The following is a 16,997-nucleotide window of genomic DNA, read 5'->3' on the forward strand; positions in this document are numbered from 1 at the left end:
ATGGACTCCCCAAAGCAGTGCAAGTCAGTTATTTTCTCGGATGAGAAGAAATTCAACCTGAATCGCTCTGAGGGGAGACAAATGATTCAATGTAAATGTGGTGAGAATACCATCCAGACTGTATGGTGTCTAGAGTGAAACTCCCTACCAGCCAAATGATATGGGGTGCATTTCGTATCGCGGATTAGGTCACCTGCAGTTTATAAAAGGTTCCGTAAATGCCAATTGGATACCTGGCTATATTGGAAGGCAAATTGCTGCCAGCCATTAGAGACCATTTCAACCTGCCAAGTAACTGCATCTTTCAGGACGACTCTGCTCCTTGTCATCGGGCGAAAAGTGTAAGTAGGCACTTCTGTAGTTATTTTTGCTTCATTTCTGCATTAAAAGTTCGACAGTAACGTGTTTACATTTGTTACAGGTGAAAAATGGTTGGAAGAACGGTCCATTACAACTCTTAGCTGGCCAGGAAACAGCCCAGACCCAAATCCTACAGAGAACTGTTGGCATCGTGTGGAATCTGCAGTTGCCAGAGACAGTTGGCGTCATGCAATAATTCTTGCTTTCCCAAAACTGGGGAAAGACCTCTCTGACCCATGCAACTACCGTCCAATTGCTCTAACCGGTTGCCTGGGAAAAGTTATAGAGAAAATTATCAATGCTCGTCTAACATGGTTTTTGAACAGAAATAACCTTCTCAATCTAGCACAGCATGGTTTCAGGAAAAATCGTTCAACACTCGATTTACTTATCAAATTAGAAAACAATGTGCGGAATGCCTTTATCCGAAAAGATCACCACGTAATGATCTGTTTCGATATAGAAAAAGCTTACGATACTGCATGGCGTTATGGAATAATTCAAAACCCATACCACCTTGGATTACGTGGACAACTTCCCAAATATATTCAAAATTTCTTACTCCACAGGTCATTTGAAGTTAGGTTGCAGAATGATCTTTCAAAAGTCTTCACCCAAGAAGAGGGCGTGCCTCAGGCAGGGGTCTGTGCTTAGCACAACCCTCTTTGCTATCAAAATAAACTCCATAACTGAACATATACCAAAACCTGTTGATACCGCTTTATATGTTGACGATTTCAGTATTTCCTATCACTCTCAGAATATGCGAAGTATAGAATGGCAGTTACAAGGAGCAAACAAATGGCTTCCGGTTTTCCACACAGAATATGCGAAGTATAGAATGGCAGTTACAAGGAGCAAACAAGTGGCTTCCGGTTTTCCACACAAAAAACTGCATGTATACACTTCTGTAGGAAACGAAACCTATACTCTGATCCTGAACTTAAACTAGAGGGATATATGATCCCAGTTGCACCAAACATAAGATTCTTAGGGCTTCTCTTAGATAAGAAACTGACATTCCTTGAACATATTAAGCAACTAAGACATTCTTGCATCAAGAAGTTAAACCTACTCATTCTTTCCGCAACAACTTGGGGTGCAGATCGACATACACTACTTAAACTTTATCGAGCAATAGTGCGTTCCTAGCTGGACTATGGCGCACCTGTTTACGACTCCGCAAGACCAAGTGCACTGAGATGGTTAGATCCCATACACCACAATGCGCTCAGTATAGCACTTGGAGCTTTCGCACTTCATCTGTACAAAGCCTATATGCAGAAGCCCATGAACCTTCACTACAACTTAGACGACAGAACTTATTATTACACTATGCCGTAAAGATAAAATCCATCACCGATCATCCAAATAGAGAGGTTCTGTTTTCATCGTACTGGGAAAACTTATACCAAGCCCATCCACGAATAAACCGACCTTCTAACATCCCTCTAAAAGATTTACTGTTAAGCCGAGAGTTTAATTATGATAGCATAGCTACTACGACTACACAGATCATTCTACCATGGATTATAATTCAACCTGCGTATGACCTGCACTTTCAATCCTTGGGGGAAAACAAATCTCCCGAAAACAAACTACCAGCAACTACATGCAGCATACAAAGAAAAATATGAACATCACACTTTCATATACACAGATGGCTTAAAAACAGAGACTTGTGTAGGAGCTGCGATTCACTCTGACGACTCTACTCTCATCCAACCACTCCCAAAAGAATGCAGCGTCTTTACAGCTGAATTACAAGCCATTTTGATGGCCGTAAACAAAATTAAACATGAACAGATAACAGACAGCATAATTTTCACTGACTCGCTTAGCTCTGTCATTGCCTTGCAGAATGCCAATACTAAAGCACTCCCAGTTTTACAACAGGTCCAATATTCAGTATCAAAGCTATTACAAAATAATCACAAGATCAGATTCTGCTGGATTCCAGGCCACAGGAATAACTGGAAATGAAAGAGCAGATAAAGTGGCAAGAGAAGCTGCTACCTCTTACTATGCCTTCCGCTCAATACCATATACCGATTACAAGTCCTTAATCCACCAAAGCAGTTTAAAACAATGGCAACAACAACACTGGAAAGATCAAAATAACAACAAACTTCGTGCAATTAAACAAACACTCCGACCATGGACTACCAGTTGCCGATCCGACACGAAGAAGTGATCCTTGCTGGATTGCGAATCGGGCATACCCATATGACTCATTCTAACCAGGTGAAGACTCTCTTCAATGCCAAAGCTGTCAAGTTCCGCTCACTGTACATCACTTCATGGTGAACTGTCAAAGATTTAATTCAGAACGTATAAGAGCCTTTCAAACACTCATGAATGCCGAAAACAACCTAACGCTCAAAACAATTTTAGATAACCGGCCAAATATTACCGACGTTTCTTTTTCCTTAAGTTAATCGGATACTACCAAAACATATAAAAATTAATAGTATAACATTTACGAAAAAGCTACGTAATTATAAAATAAAATCTTGGCTTCCTTCTGAACAACATAATGAAAAATGTCGAAATATGAAACTCTCTAACCTAGACTAGGCGCATTATAGCCTAAGCTGCTCTTGCGCCATTAGCTCTCAAACAACAACAACAGCAGTTGCCAGAAAGAAACCAAAGATCCTTCGTGAACTTCGTAATTCGTGTTTGGAACCACGAACTATCAGTTGATTATCTTCAGAAATTGATCTTGTCAATGCCTCGACGGTGTGCTGCTGTCATCAGGGCCAGAGGCGGTTGAACTAAATATAGTTTGCACCTGGTGAACTTTTCATTTTGTTTTCCATTTAAAATGATAACCTGAAGAAAATTGAGGACTTCTGATAACATTTCAGGCATAATTGTCGTGTTTACCAAAGCTGTTGTATAAAGGTTGTAAATGCTGATTTTGGAATATTTTGAGAGCACCTGTCAAATATTACTTAGCTTTGCCTTAACTATTAATAAATATCTTTTGTTTTTATTTCTATTTGTGATGCTAGTCACATACCATCGCGAAAAAGGGAATTAAAAATGTGAAATTCCTAGGTGATGCACTTTCTTTGAACACTAGTGTACATGTTTGTCGAACATTGCTTTTTTGCTTCTATGAAATTCGTTGCGAATGCGGAATTTCCCTAAATGCTTATTTATGGAAATTCCGACTTATGTAAAATCCGCCTACCTACCGTTCTGCGGAACGCACCCCTTACGTAAGTCGGGGAGTTCCTGTAAATGGCAAAAATTCTACAACTCTTTGAGGACAGATTTTTGCTGATGTAGGGTCGTGGGGAAGGGTGGCGACTTTCAATTCTCTTCATCTAATAGTAGAGTTGAGATTTACGAATGCTAGGCCACTCTTCTCTGGTCATTTTTGCTCTCCGTAAATTCGTCCCCTAGCTGAATCCTATGGGGCGATGCTTTAATAAGGAATTTAGGGTCAATTGCATTCTCGGTTTGGCTCGCATTGGGTTCTAAGATATTTCCTCTAAGTTATTGAGCAGTCAAGTTTCCGTGCTTGAAGACAGAGTTGCGTGTGGCCCATACCATTTATTTTCCAGTCATCCAAACTATCCTTGTCTAATATGTTGGGGGAATGATTTCGTCTGCCGCTTTCTTTCCAGTGGTGATACCGTTGAGAGTAAAGTTTTATTTTCGCTGCTAAGTCGAGATTTTGGCTGAATGTTGACTGATCAGAAAACATTCATTAACCGAGTTGTGGTTGTTTTTGTGCTCTGTGATAAGAGATTTTCTTGTAGGACTGAGTTCAAGGTTTTAGGAACGCAAATGTCAGGTTTGCTCGAGTAGATCCTGTTTTTAAGTCTAGGAGACACCGTTTGCTTTGGTTTAGTATGATCTGCGGCCGATGAGAGTTCCTTTGCAAGTTGAAATATAGTTATTTCTCTTTCGTCGACTGTTCAAAACAGACATTGATCATCTTTCTATGTCGTTGTTGTGGTTGCTGCTGCCGCCCTTGGGAGCACCGTTTGCCTTTTTCTTGCAGCTATATTTTACCGTCTCCTGGAATTGTTTCTCTTCTCCCCTAAAATTAGTACTTTTCGATCCGTTGAAACAACCTGGAAACCTACACCAGTGGTTGGACCACATCATTACGTTCTGTGAACACAGTTTGCAGACATAATACTCACACTAAAAAACACAAAGTGCCACGCGGTACTACAGTGTCATATGGCTTGGTTCACTATGACCAAAGTATTTTCAATACCAATTTATTCCGCCTCCCCCCAGTTTCACCAAACATCATCGTCTTTATTATTTTTGTTTTAATAGAGAGTTAATAAGTTTGTTCAGACAACTGGTACTGGATATATTTATTCCTGTGGACAATTTCAGTAAGAAAGTAAAAACGTCTTGGTGGCGAACAGTTAATTTCAATAATTATGATGCATTGTTTAAATATAACAGAAAAATTGTTTTAATAATGATCAGCCCGTAATTTTCTTTTCTTTTGTGTATTTTCGTATGTGTTGCCTTTATTAGAAGCACCGTGAAATAAAATGAGAAATATTGTTTTATTTAATTAGTTTAACGAAGCAAGCACACAGGCCGTAAACACCCGTAATTTACGGATGTGTAATTTAGCCTTTCAGTATATTGACACTTCGTGTTCTTAGTTGCTTTGAGATGTATTTTAAATAATCAATCAACTGTTAATTGGCTATTCAACTGTTAATAGGCCGCCGTAGCCTAGTGGTCAGGCGCGCGGGTGCCTAAGTACACGTGCCTTGAGTGACCGGGGTTCAAGCCCGTGACTGCTGAATACGGTGCTGTTTCTTGTATTCTGTCTATCTTGTTAACTCCTCTGACTGTTTGGTCGTCCCGGAGTATAAACAGAAAAATTTATTTATTATTTTATTCCATATAGTTTTTTTTTTTTTTTACAGTTCTTTATTACTGTTCTATTCATCCAGTATTTCAAGAAAACTCCTTTTGCACAATATCGCATGTTCAATGTTATATATACATGTGTAGCCTAGTGGTCAGGCGCGCGGGTGCATAAGTACACGTGCTTTGAGTGACCGGGTTCAAGCCCGTGACTACTGAATACGGTACTGTTTCTTGTAATCTGTCTATCTTGTGAACTCCTCTGACCGTTTGGTCGTCCCGGAGTATAAACAGAAAATTTATTTATTATTTTAATAAGTAGATATTCTTACACACACACACCAAAATAAATATTAATTAATTTTATTTCTTTTGCAGTGTTTGATGATGCAGTATAGACCATCCGTATGTTTTCTCCATTAGACTGCTAAAACTGTAGGCATCTTTACTCTCGGAGGGTGATGGACACCACGAGTTTAGCCTAATGACTGAGTTACAGCTGAAGCCGCCACACATTTCGGTCAAGGCCAGGGCTCGGGAAATAAACGCTCGAACTGCTACTGAAGTTCAACCTGCTAATACGCTTTGGGACAGTCAGAAACGATGGATTCCACAACAGCAGCAGGAACAGCTGCACGGGGAATCGGATCGGTCCCCAGCTCCTATTCATTTGGCATCGGCTAGTGGTCACCAGTGGTCAACTAAAGAAACTCATGCTGAATCTAATCATTCTAAATCAGAGCCATCGGTCAGTCTCGCAGTGAGTCGGAGCATTTCTCCTCAATCGGTAAGTGTCATAGACACGGGCCAGCTGGCACTACTAGGTTCCAGCCACTGCAAAAGGTGCAAACAGGCAACTTGTTGTTTGTACGGGGAGTGTGCGCCAAAAATAGACGAGAAGGGCCTGGCTTCTGATGTCATAAGCTGTGTAGAGCAGTTGGGCCAAAATGGCGGGCAGGAGACTAGTACCAGTGCAGTAGAAAGGCAAGTTTCGGTGTTTCATACATACGTCAGCGACCTTAGAGAACCTAGTGAATCGGTGAAAAGTGAACGGACTGCTCTTTCTAACATTGGACAATCGGGAGATGTGAAATGTGACGTGACATGCTCGAGCAGCACAAAGAAACAAGATAGTCCCAGTGATCAAGGAGGCGACTGTGTAGACGCCAGCAACAGGTCAGAGCCGTCGGCAGCACCCACTTACCTAGTTACCTGTACTCTTCAAATCAACAACTCGGACTCCACAAGAGGAAGTCTAGAGTCGAAACGAGGTCTGCAGGGTGCGGGGGCCAGTTCACACTCACCTGTAAAAGAGCAAACAGCTTCGACCGTTGGAACGAAATTAAGCCTAAACTGTGAACGCGGACGTCGAAGCAGTGAAACTGCTGAGAACGAGGAGGCTTCTAAATTTACTTCAGTTAGAACTTCGCGTGCTTCTGGAGAGTCTTGGAATAGTGCGTCTATCTTTAGAGACCGCTCCTCCGATGATAGATTGCCTTCTCATTCAGAGAGACTGAAGAAACAGGCGGAGACAGTTCCGCAATCACCTTTAGATGAGATCCTTAGTACGTTAGAGAAAATTTGTGATGAGTTTAGTACAGCGGGATGGGCGGAAGAAGAGCCTGGTGTGACAGCTTCCCGTATTGTTTGTCCTGAAAGAAAAGCGAGTGATTCACATGACACCTTTAGTGATCCTGCCATAACGACCTCCGATGAAGGAAATGGCTCGATAAATTATCCTTCTGTTAACAAATATAAGGAGGTAAATCCTAGACTGTATGATTATGAAAGTGATTCCTGTGGAAAGCAGGTAAAACCTATTAATGCATGTAATGACCGTAGTTGTTTCGTTCTTTCTAATTCCAGTTCACCTAAGGATGGGGTAGAAAGTGATGAGAAAAATGACCTTCATGATAGTTTCAACAGTTCACTACCTCATGTTTACAAACATGGATTTAAACCCTCAATTTCTACATCTGTCATCTTTCCCAGTTTGTTGGTTACCACGTTAGCGAAAGTTCCTGCAGCAGAGTCTGTTGATTCTTCTTTTTCCTTGGATTTACTCCAAAAATCACCTGTACGACAGAAGCCCGACCTACCGGCGTATTTAACATTAGGAAGGAAAGGACCAAGCAAAAATAAATCTCCTGTTAGTGAAGATAATGAACTGGGATCTTCGGAATTAGAAAAAGTTCGTGCTATATTAGCTGGATTGGATTTTTCTAAATATCGCCGTGGAAGGTCAGGGCGGCAGAGAGATAAAGCTGAGAATCCTAAGGAATCTCCAGCTGTCATACCTGAGGACGATACAATGGAGAAATCGTCAGAAGTTCCTTCACCGCCTGAGCCTAATAGTTCGAAATTGAAAGACCTGACAGACAAACTTAAGCCACAAGGACCTGCTACAGCTCCTGCATCGCCTAATTTGAATTTACCTCGAGAATCACGGTCATCAACCATATCTTCACATCGCAAACCTTTTCTAGTGGCTCGAAGCTCCTCTTTTTCTCAAGTGGAACTATCTAGTTGTGGAGGGAATAAAGAAAGTGAGGATACTTCTTGTGAGGATCAGACGAGGAATGTTAAGGTTATATCTACACTTCCCAGGAGAAAAACACCAGTTACCGTTGCTGTCATGTGTGAAGGAACTAAATCATCTCATCCCGATATCACTCGTTTGGAAATGCCCTCTTGTGATATAGTGAAATCAACTTTGTCTGTAGATTCTGCAGTAGACTCTATTACCGATGAAGGTCTTGTATCAGATTCCGACTCTGCACCTTGTTTCGTCAACGCATATTGCAGTGTTACATCAGTAGGATCTCCGTCACTCCCAGGAAATAAATTAAATTCCGCAGAGGAACAACCTTTGTCCGAAGATCGGAGTAAAAACGATGACAAGAAAAGTGGCGCTGCAGTTGTATCTTCAGCATCAGATAAAAGGAAAAGGCGGAAGGGCATTGGAAGTCCGGCAGTGGGGTTTCAGTCAAGCGGAACTGAGGTTACTAAATCGGGAAATGGTCGTTCACTTACTTATCCACCGCAACGAAAATGCTCCATATCAGAAGAAGAACTGGATTATACATCTGTGGATAGTAATGGGTTGAAATCTCTCAAAACAAGTGTAAGCTTGGCAGTACAGTTAGTGCCAGAGGCCCACCGTCAACCAAGTGATTTATCATTAGCAGACAGTCACCTTTGCCCGAGTGAAGCTGCAACTGAAGAAACATATCAAGATGTAGTAGAAAGTGTTACAAGCGTGCCTAGTGACCTTCAGCGGCTGGCACTTGATGACAGGAACGGAAAAGCCTTAAAGAAGAAGCATCACAGTGATCCGGGAGGAGATAAAGCAACTGGTGAAAGTGTGGACTTCCCAGAATTAATAGCAGCTGTCGCATCAAGAAGTGAACCCGAATTGGGGGAACCTATTGATTCAACAGACCATACAAATAGTGACAACATGCGATTAGAAATAAAAGAAACTGGCGATAGTCCAAATACCCCAGGGTCGTGTATTCATGTCGGAATGGCATCTGGTTCTCTGACTCCATCACCTCTGAATCAGTCACGATTCTTTTGTCCAGATGGTGATCGACTCGGGATTGAACTTGGTGACCGGTCCTATTACAGTAAAAGTCCCCAGGAGCAGAGGCGATATTCCAAAAAGAAGCTTAGGGGACCATATGGCGAGATGTTAGAAGAGGAAATGAGAAAGTCAGGTGAGAAACAGAAACCCTCTTACACAGAGGATCTCAGCTTTCTGCATAAGTTGTGCGAACAGAGGCAAGAATCACGTGCAAGCACACCAGCACCGACTACGGCGAGTGTCACATTTCCTTCGGACTGCTCCTCTAGACCTGCTTTCTTTACTGGCAGTCATTCGGTCGATGACTCGGCTATTAAGAGCTCACCGGATCATCCCGTGCCTAAGAGAAAGATCAGTGCGTGTTATCCGTCGATGGGTGAAGATGTCACACCGCAGTTATTCACTGCAGACACTCCTGTATGTGCAGGGATGACAGAGATTTCAGATTCTGCAACCAATACAACTGGAGATATAGCTTGGACAGAAGATGCTGTATCGGATATAAAAGAAGACCAGGATTCAGAGCGATCAAATTCAGTTAAGAGACATCAGGTAAGAAATTTCGTTTTTTGTTTCATTTTAAATTTCGTAACAGAGGAAAATGATAGGGGTGTCAAAGAAACAGCGAGCTAATTTTTGATAATAATAATAAAAAATGTATCTACTAGATCAGTTAGTAATATTTTAATTTGGAAAAGTGTTTTATCACCAGAAGTAGGATGCACGTAAAGAAGCAGTCGTTTTGAACTTCAGAGACAAAAAATGCACATATTTCACTAAAAATGTTGCACTTTCGTAGAAACACAAACAATTCACTCTTTAATGTGAATATTGTTCAACTTTTTAAATATTTGATAGCGATATTACACGTAAGTATGTTACAGTGAGATAATATAACTCAGTCAGTGATATAAGATATATTAAGAGTGTATGAAGTAAATTTTTGAGGGAAGTCTAACTTATTACAGTGGGGCAGACAACTTAAGTCTTAATTATAAATCTGATTTAACGAAAAATTTTAAAGATAAGCCAGTTTTGTTATTCAGTTATTGTCACGATAAGTATACATTAGATTTCGTGTAGCTTAATTATTAAAATACCGTGTTAATAAATACAATGTATATGCTTGATATACAGTATTTCAAAATAAACATCTAGGCTGAAGAGATTATTTAGGGATTATTGCATAGTCGCTGTAATAAGGTAATACAATCTGTAATTTGAGAGCAAATACAACAATGAATTAATGCATTTCTTTAATGAATAATTTTGAACTACCGAATAGGTTCTCAGGAGTTGTTATACCATTCTCCTAAAGATATACCATTCTCCTAAAGATTGATATACCATTCTCCTAAAGACGACTTTCCATTTGAAGTACATTAGACACCACTTCCCAAACCGAAGTTTATCCGTGGTACTCCTAGAGACGACGGCCTTCTTTACTACTGCGATTCATGAAATCCTTTGTACTTTTCCCACCTTGCCCGAGTTGTTGTTGTTTAGATCCACTGGCAGTCAGAGCCCCCCACCCCTAGCTGTGGAATTAAGATTTATTTATTTAATGTTCAGATTATTTCAGATTGCTAGTTGGAAATAAAATGATAAGTGATAAGAAAAAAAAAAAATGAACGTGTAAAAATAATCTGATATTTCAATATCTTCGAAAACCTTTCATTTCGTATTTAACATATGTACATAAAACCCACTTTCCTTCACCAATCATCATGCTTTCAATTAGGTGTTGTTCTTTCACTTTTCAGTTTCAGTTTTCGTCTCTGTTTCTTTTAATGCCTTTTAAACATAAGTTCTGTTTCTTAAGAATACGCTTGTTACTCATTTATTAAAAGTTTTGAGCGAAAAACAGTGAAATGAATCATTGTTCATTAGTTTGATATATCAATGTTTTTTTTTTAAATTTTCCTCTTTTCTGTAAGTAACTAATGCATCTTATTGTGTGTGTGTGTGTGTGTGTGTGTGTGTGTGTGTGTGTGTGTGTGTGTGTGTGTGTGTGTGTGTGTGTGTGTGTGTGTGTAGCCTGTTGTTTTCCATTTTCATGATATTGAATAGCATTTAATTTGTGTTCATTCGGTCTAGTTGATAAGTATTTTAAAAGAGATGGACACGAAATATATGTATTTAATACAGTGATAACTTTTACTTTACCTTATATTCACCTTATATTTTTCGTAAGGACTGAAAGTTATCACATATGGCATAAAAGGATATGAAGCTTTTTTTTTTAAGCATATTCACATGTTTGCGTATTGCTGACAGTGTAAAATTTGAGAGTTTTTGCTTATTAGATTGATTGAGTTAGTAAAAGAACTCAATGTTATTGGGTGTCCTTAGAGAATAGCACAACCTTTCGAAACCTTTTCTGGTTTCTTGGTGTTAAGATAAAGTTTTGTTTTGTTTGAGTGACGCTGTAACCAGTAAAATATTACCTCTTATATTTTACTGGTTAGAAGACCAGTAAAATATAAGAGGTAATTACTTTATCCTCAGGTCACGTTTGCATTTCGTAGTAGTTTTTTTTTTTTTTTTTTCTGCACTCGAGAGAGAGAGAGAGAGAGAGAGAGAGAGAGAGAGAGAGAGAGAGAGAATAAAAAGTGATAAGAAAGTAATTTAAAAACGAGAGCGCATAGCAGTAATAATTACTGCATGAGAGAATTCTTAAGAATAACAGATATGACTGATGATATTTTAAGGAGTCTTTTAAGCTAAGCTATATCCACGATCTAGAATAACAGATATTTAATATTAAACTTAATATACAAAATATTTATGTATTTTTGTATATTAAATTAACTATATAATTTGTATATTAATTAAATAAAACGAGGGTAGGGACGTAAGGCATCACAGTATAGGTTTACAAAGAGAACATGGTTATCTGCTGTAAATTAAGCTTACAAACAAAAATTGGTAAACTCTCTCGCGTAATTTCAAAGGCACCACAGTGCTTTTGAGTCCCTCTTTCCCAGGCTTTTCTAGGGACCAGTCTTCGCGTGAGTCAACACTACTTTTATCCTGATAATTTTGTCTCATGTTGTTTAATCTAACAACAGTGATACAGCCATGTATCACTGTTGTTAGATTAAATATTTGCGCAGTATTTACTGCATTTTTGAGCGTGTAAATTGATGTGTGATGTTATGTAATTATGTAATGAGCCCAGGACTGTTTTACGGCTAATGGGAGTCAGTCAAAATACGATATTTAAAGGAAATAACAATAATATTCCTTATTTTAAAACAAAACGAATAAAAAAAAAATGAGATACAAAGATAGCCATTTTGCAAGATTCCCAGAAGAATCTTATAAATACACAAGAAATCCCACAGAAACATTAATGGTTATGGTAGTCAACGTACAAGTTAGTGCAAATGCATCATAGTACGCAGCTAAACTCTGAATTAGCAAAAATATGCAGACGACATCGTTTAAGTTATATCTCATATTGTGAATAACTTCACAACGAGTTGCCATGATGTTGCACTACTTCGAATAAGTAACGCTTCACCAAAGGAGAAGACTGTTTTTACTTATTCTCAGCGAATACCACCACCCAGATAGCACCGTTTCAGAGCTATTTGGCCCTTGTTCGGTTACCCTAGTGATCCAATGATGACAAAACAGTTATGATGTATAACTCCACAATATGAGAGATGCCTGTGACTGACCTGATGTTTGCTGATGATAGTGCTATCCTTGCCGGTAACGACGCTGAAGCCACGGACATCCTCTACGACATTGCCCGCATTGCCCGGCCATACGGTTTGAAGATCAATGCTGGTAAGACAAAGGCCCTGACAACAGATGGGTCGCAAGCCACCATCTATCTCGAAGGCGTCCAGATCGAGCAAGTGCAGGACTTTAAATACCTTGGGTCGCTGGTCCAGGAGAAGAAAGTTGCATCCACCATGGAAATCCACAGCAGAATTGGACAGGCGGCCACTGCGTTCGCCTCGCTCAAATGGTGTCTGTGGAAGAGGACCAACATTTCCACAAAGACTAAAATCCGACTCTTCCGGACTTTGATCCTGCCCATTCTTCTTTACGGATCGGAAACATGGATTTGTCTCAAGTTAGATTTGAACAAACTTGAGGTATTCCAAATGCGATGCCTGCGGCAGATCTTGGGCATCTCTCTTCGCGACCGCATCACTAATGATACCATCCGCGCCAGATGCCAACAGCAACCAACCATTGCCGACCAAATCCAGAAGCGAAGGCTCAGATGGTTTGGCCACGTATGTAGAATGGGCACGAACAGAATACCATTCACACTCCTTTGGAGACAACGACCCACCCAATGGAGCATCCAACGGACCGCGCGTAGGAAAACGTGGGCCAAGCAAGTGGAAGATGACTTGAAGAGCCGGCGTCTCGACCTTAACCAGGCCAGGACTGAAGCCATGGATCGTAAGGTATGGAAGAACATCACAGAGCAAGTCCGAAACCCTGCGGCACCTACAGCAGCATACTGGTTGCGTGGTCAACCGCCTCCCCCAGCTGCCAGCTAAGGACCAAAGAAGAAGAAGACTGAAATACGTTAAGGGCTTTGTCTAAATCTCTCGCAGCCTCAGTCTGCGAGAGATTTAGACAACGTACAAGTTATGGTAGTGCATTTCTGTAAAAAAAAACAAGTTATGTATACATGCATTACGTTCCGAGCGCATTCGATTTTTTCCTTAAATTAATTGAAATTTTTTGTTTTTATTTTTCGGTAATGAATAGAAGTTAAAATCAAATATAGTTATCTCTTTATCAATTTATTACTAAAATTAATTTTCTAGAACACTTCATAAAACTCTATGGGTTTACGGTTTCTGGACTCAGCTGTTCAGGCTTTCAATTGAATAATATTTCTTAGTCTCTCTCTCTCATGTATTTTTAAGCCCGCTTTTATGCATGCGTTTTGTGTCGCGCAACAGCCGACGGCAAAATGTCGTCCGTTCTATAAATCACTGGGAACAAATGGATCATTTTATGCTCTGTCGTCCGTTTACTTTGCCGTCGCGTTCTGAAAGACATGCCATCGTGTCCTACAGAACGCCAGCGGCAAAAAGTCGCACGAATTTTCTAAGTACATGGTGTCTAATTGCTCCTTTTATGCAAATGCGCCACCTGCCAAATTCCAAAGAACGATTCAAACTAGGCAACTCGCTCCTGACCACTGGACTACGTCAGGCCTACTTAGTACATTCGAAAAGTTCAGGAATCGCACGTTGCTATTTAAATGGTTTACGTACGGCCGTAAGGTTTCGTGGGGCGTGGACCTTCCTGCGCACGCATGCCAAGTGGGATCTGGCTCGACGACTTCACTCGTGCGTTACAGCTCACTGATTGCGGAATGTCGAAGTTTGAACTGCGTACTAGCATCAAGTTCTTTAAACTTGGGAAAAGTGCTGTAGAGATGCTGCATGCATTGCAGAATGTTTATGGAGCTTCCTAAGAAAAATGGTCACTGGGGGTGAGAATTGGGTGTTCGCTTACGACCCCGAGACCAAGGTGTAATCTTCGAAATGGAACACAAAAATGTTCCCAGGGGCCCACGAAGTCTCGTGCAACAAAATCGAACATCAAATTCATGCTGATCGTTTTTTTCGACGCTGCACCACGAATTTGTGACTAGAGGGGAAGCATTACTGCTGCATGCTTACTACGCTGAGGTTTTGACACGTTGCGATAGAATGTTATGCAAAATGACCTCAAAAATGGAAGGATGACTGGATCCTGCACCATGACAATGCGTGCAGTACGGCGATGTCAGTTCAGTAGTTCTTGGCTGCAATAAAAGTCACAGTCATGCAAGAGCCTCACTACTCCACCAGCCTTGCACCGTCTGACTTCTGTATGTTCCCTAAACTGAAAATGGGGCTTCGGGGTCGTCTTTCCGCTGCAGTGGATAATCAAAGAAAGCGTTTTTTTTTTTTTTAGCGCTAAAAAACAACACACACACGCAATTTTAAAGAATGTTTAAAATCTTGGGAAGACTGGTGGAGTAAGTGTGTGTGTGCAGAAGGAAAGTACTTTGAAGGTGATTAGGTTAGTTAGCCGAAGTGTTCACTCAATGAATTTTTTTTTTTTTTTTTTTGAAGGTACTCAATAAACTGTTTTTTTCCATACAATTTGTTGGAAAAAAGAAATATTAATTCTGGATTTCTGTTGGTCTGATTTTAATGAAATTTGGACTGGCTCGAAAAATATTTTCGAGCTTAAATGTAAAATTTCATGAAATCCACCTACTGGTAGTTTCTCTGTTACATTTTTTTTTTTTTTTTTTTTTTTATGAAAACTCGACACGCCAGATGTATTAGAACCTGTAGTACTTAGAGCCTATATATTTCAGGTGCCTAAAGGACAATTCACTTCGACCGTGTAATTAGAAGGGTTGTTCGTAAGAAAAAGATCAAGCGTGTTGGCTGTATGATTAGGATTGTCCGGTATTCTTGTAGGTAAATGAACAATCTGTGCTAGGTCATTAGTAATTACACAAGTCTCAGCATCTCGACCTGCTGGGTCGGTGTGACTAGAAAACTGAGCCAGCTGGAGTTGTGAACATTAAAATCACCAAGGAAAATTACTTCACTGTTAGGAAAGTTGGACTGGAGAAAGTCAAGTTGCAAAGAGAGGAAGTCAAAGAGCTCCAAGTGATTAGTGGAGCTGGGAGAACGATAGAGGCAACAGATGAAGCTGACAGAATGTCGTAGAATGATTTTAAGCTATGGAAGATCGAAAGAGGAGATTCCAAATTACTAAGTCTCTGACAGGGAATATCAGAAGGGACATATGCACAAGTACCACCTTTGAGGCGAAAGGAATCATACAGCGAATAATTTGGGCATCTGAGATGAGCAGTAGTTGAATCAACCGATAACTGAGATTCTGTGAGGAAAAGTACATGGGGTTTGGCAGACTGCAAGTGGAAATGGACATTGTTGAGATTAGAATTGAGACCGCGTATATTTGTGAAATGAATTAGGAAGTGCTTTGGAAGGTTTAGATCTTTTCGCACATAAGCTTACTCTATTAGTTTGACAATTCATGGTGTATTCAATAATAAGAAAGAAAAAGTGCGTGGGACATGAAGTAATGAAATTTTTGGATATGGCGTACACATGGTAAGAATATACCCAGATCCTTGACATAACGTGAACTCGACAATGCCCCCCGAATACACACTACTCGGACTCCCTCCAGTCACTATCTGGCAGAGTAGAGGTAGCAAGATTATACATTAGCTGATCCGGAAGACTCCTAAAGAGTTACCAGTAAGTTCGGTCTGGTGTACTAATTAGCAGCCTGCCTGCGAAGACCGTTTTAGAGATGTACCCTCGAAAAGTAAGGAAGATTGGATCTCGCCATAATGTCCATCATAACCTCCAAAGTTACCTGTCATACTGCATGATGGAAGAGATGGGGAAGGGTTGATTGGAACTTAGCTCTGACTAAACATGGTTTCCACCACTTTAAGCCTTCAATAAGCAAAGTGGAGGTATTGCGCCAGTTGATGAGAGTCATCTACCTCCTAGCATTGCTTGGTAACACAGAGGGATGGCATTCCTCCATGTGGTGTGGGCGCCACACCACTGCTTACGCATCAGCGTTTTAGACTTCCAGGTAGCAAGTACAGCTTGTCTGGCATATCTAAGAGAATGTCTGTGACAACCTCAAGGACCAAAGCGGGCGGACGGACATAGTGAAGAAAATAGACGCATATCGAGCGCGCCTAAAAAACTGACTTTTTTCAGTCACTATAAAAGATGATTTGACGTCATATGTCCCTGATTATAAGGGATGCTTTGACATTGGGCGCCGGTGATTATAAGAGATGCTTTGACGTTGACATTCAAACAAAATGTTTTGCTAGTGCACACCGACCATTCATATATGTTGCTCAAAGCTGTAAATAGTTTCGTATTATTGTACATTCATGTTAATTCTTATTTTGTATTTATGCGTACAAATGAATTAGTGGTTAAGACAGTCATGTATGCATTTTTCCATATAAATCAACAAATAAATAGAAACAACTAGGAGGACAATATATAGTAGAAGGTAAAAATTGGGAAGACACGATTTAAGCACTTAAAGATACAGTATATTGAACTAACTGCATCAGAATGTTACAACGGTTTCAATTTCGAACGTTATTTCTGTTTATACTCCGGCACCACCACGT

The 16,997-nt window shown here is 40.2% G+C and overlaps 1 protein-coding gene across 1 annotated transcript in view; it reads left to right on the plus strand.

Annotated features, from left to right (window-relative positions):
• LOC150082029 (rho guanine nucleotide exchange factor 17-like) overlaps nucleotides 1-16,997 on the plus strand; it is an 862,761-nt gene that overhangs the window by 45,249 nt on the left and 800,515 nt on the right. The window contains exon 2 of the mRNA XM_090380403.1: nucleotides 5,599-9,358. Within this exon, the coding sequence (XP_090236529.1) occupies nucleotides 5,705-9,358 (3,654 nt within the window). The 5' untranslated portion in view covers nucleotides 5,599-5,704. The remainder of the gene's footprint in view (nucleotides 1-5,598; nucleotides 9,359-16,997) is intronic.

The sequence above is a fragment of the Mastigoproctus giganteus genome, chromosome 8 (genome assembly GCF_048544385.1).
Source record: "Mastigoproctus giganteus isolate SK-2022 chromosome 8, ASM4854438v1, whole genome shotgun sequence".
NCBI lineage: Eukaryota > Metazoa > Arthropoda > Arachnida > Uropygi > Thelyphonidae > Mastigoproctus > Mastigoproctus giganteus.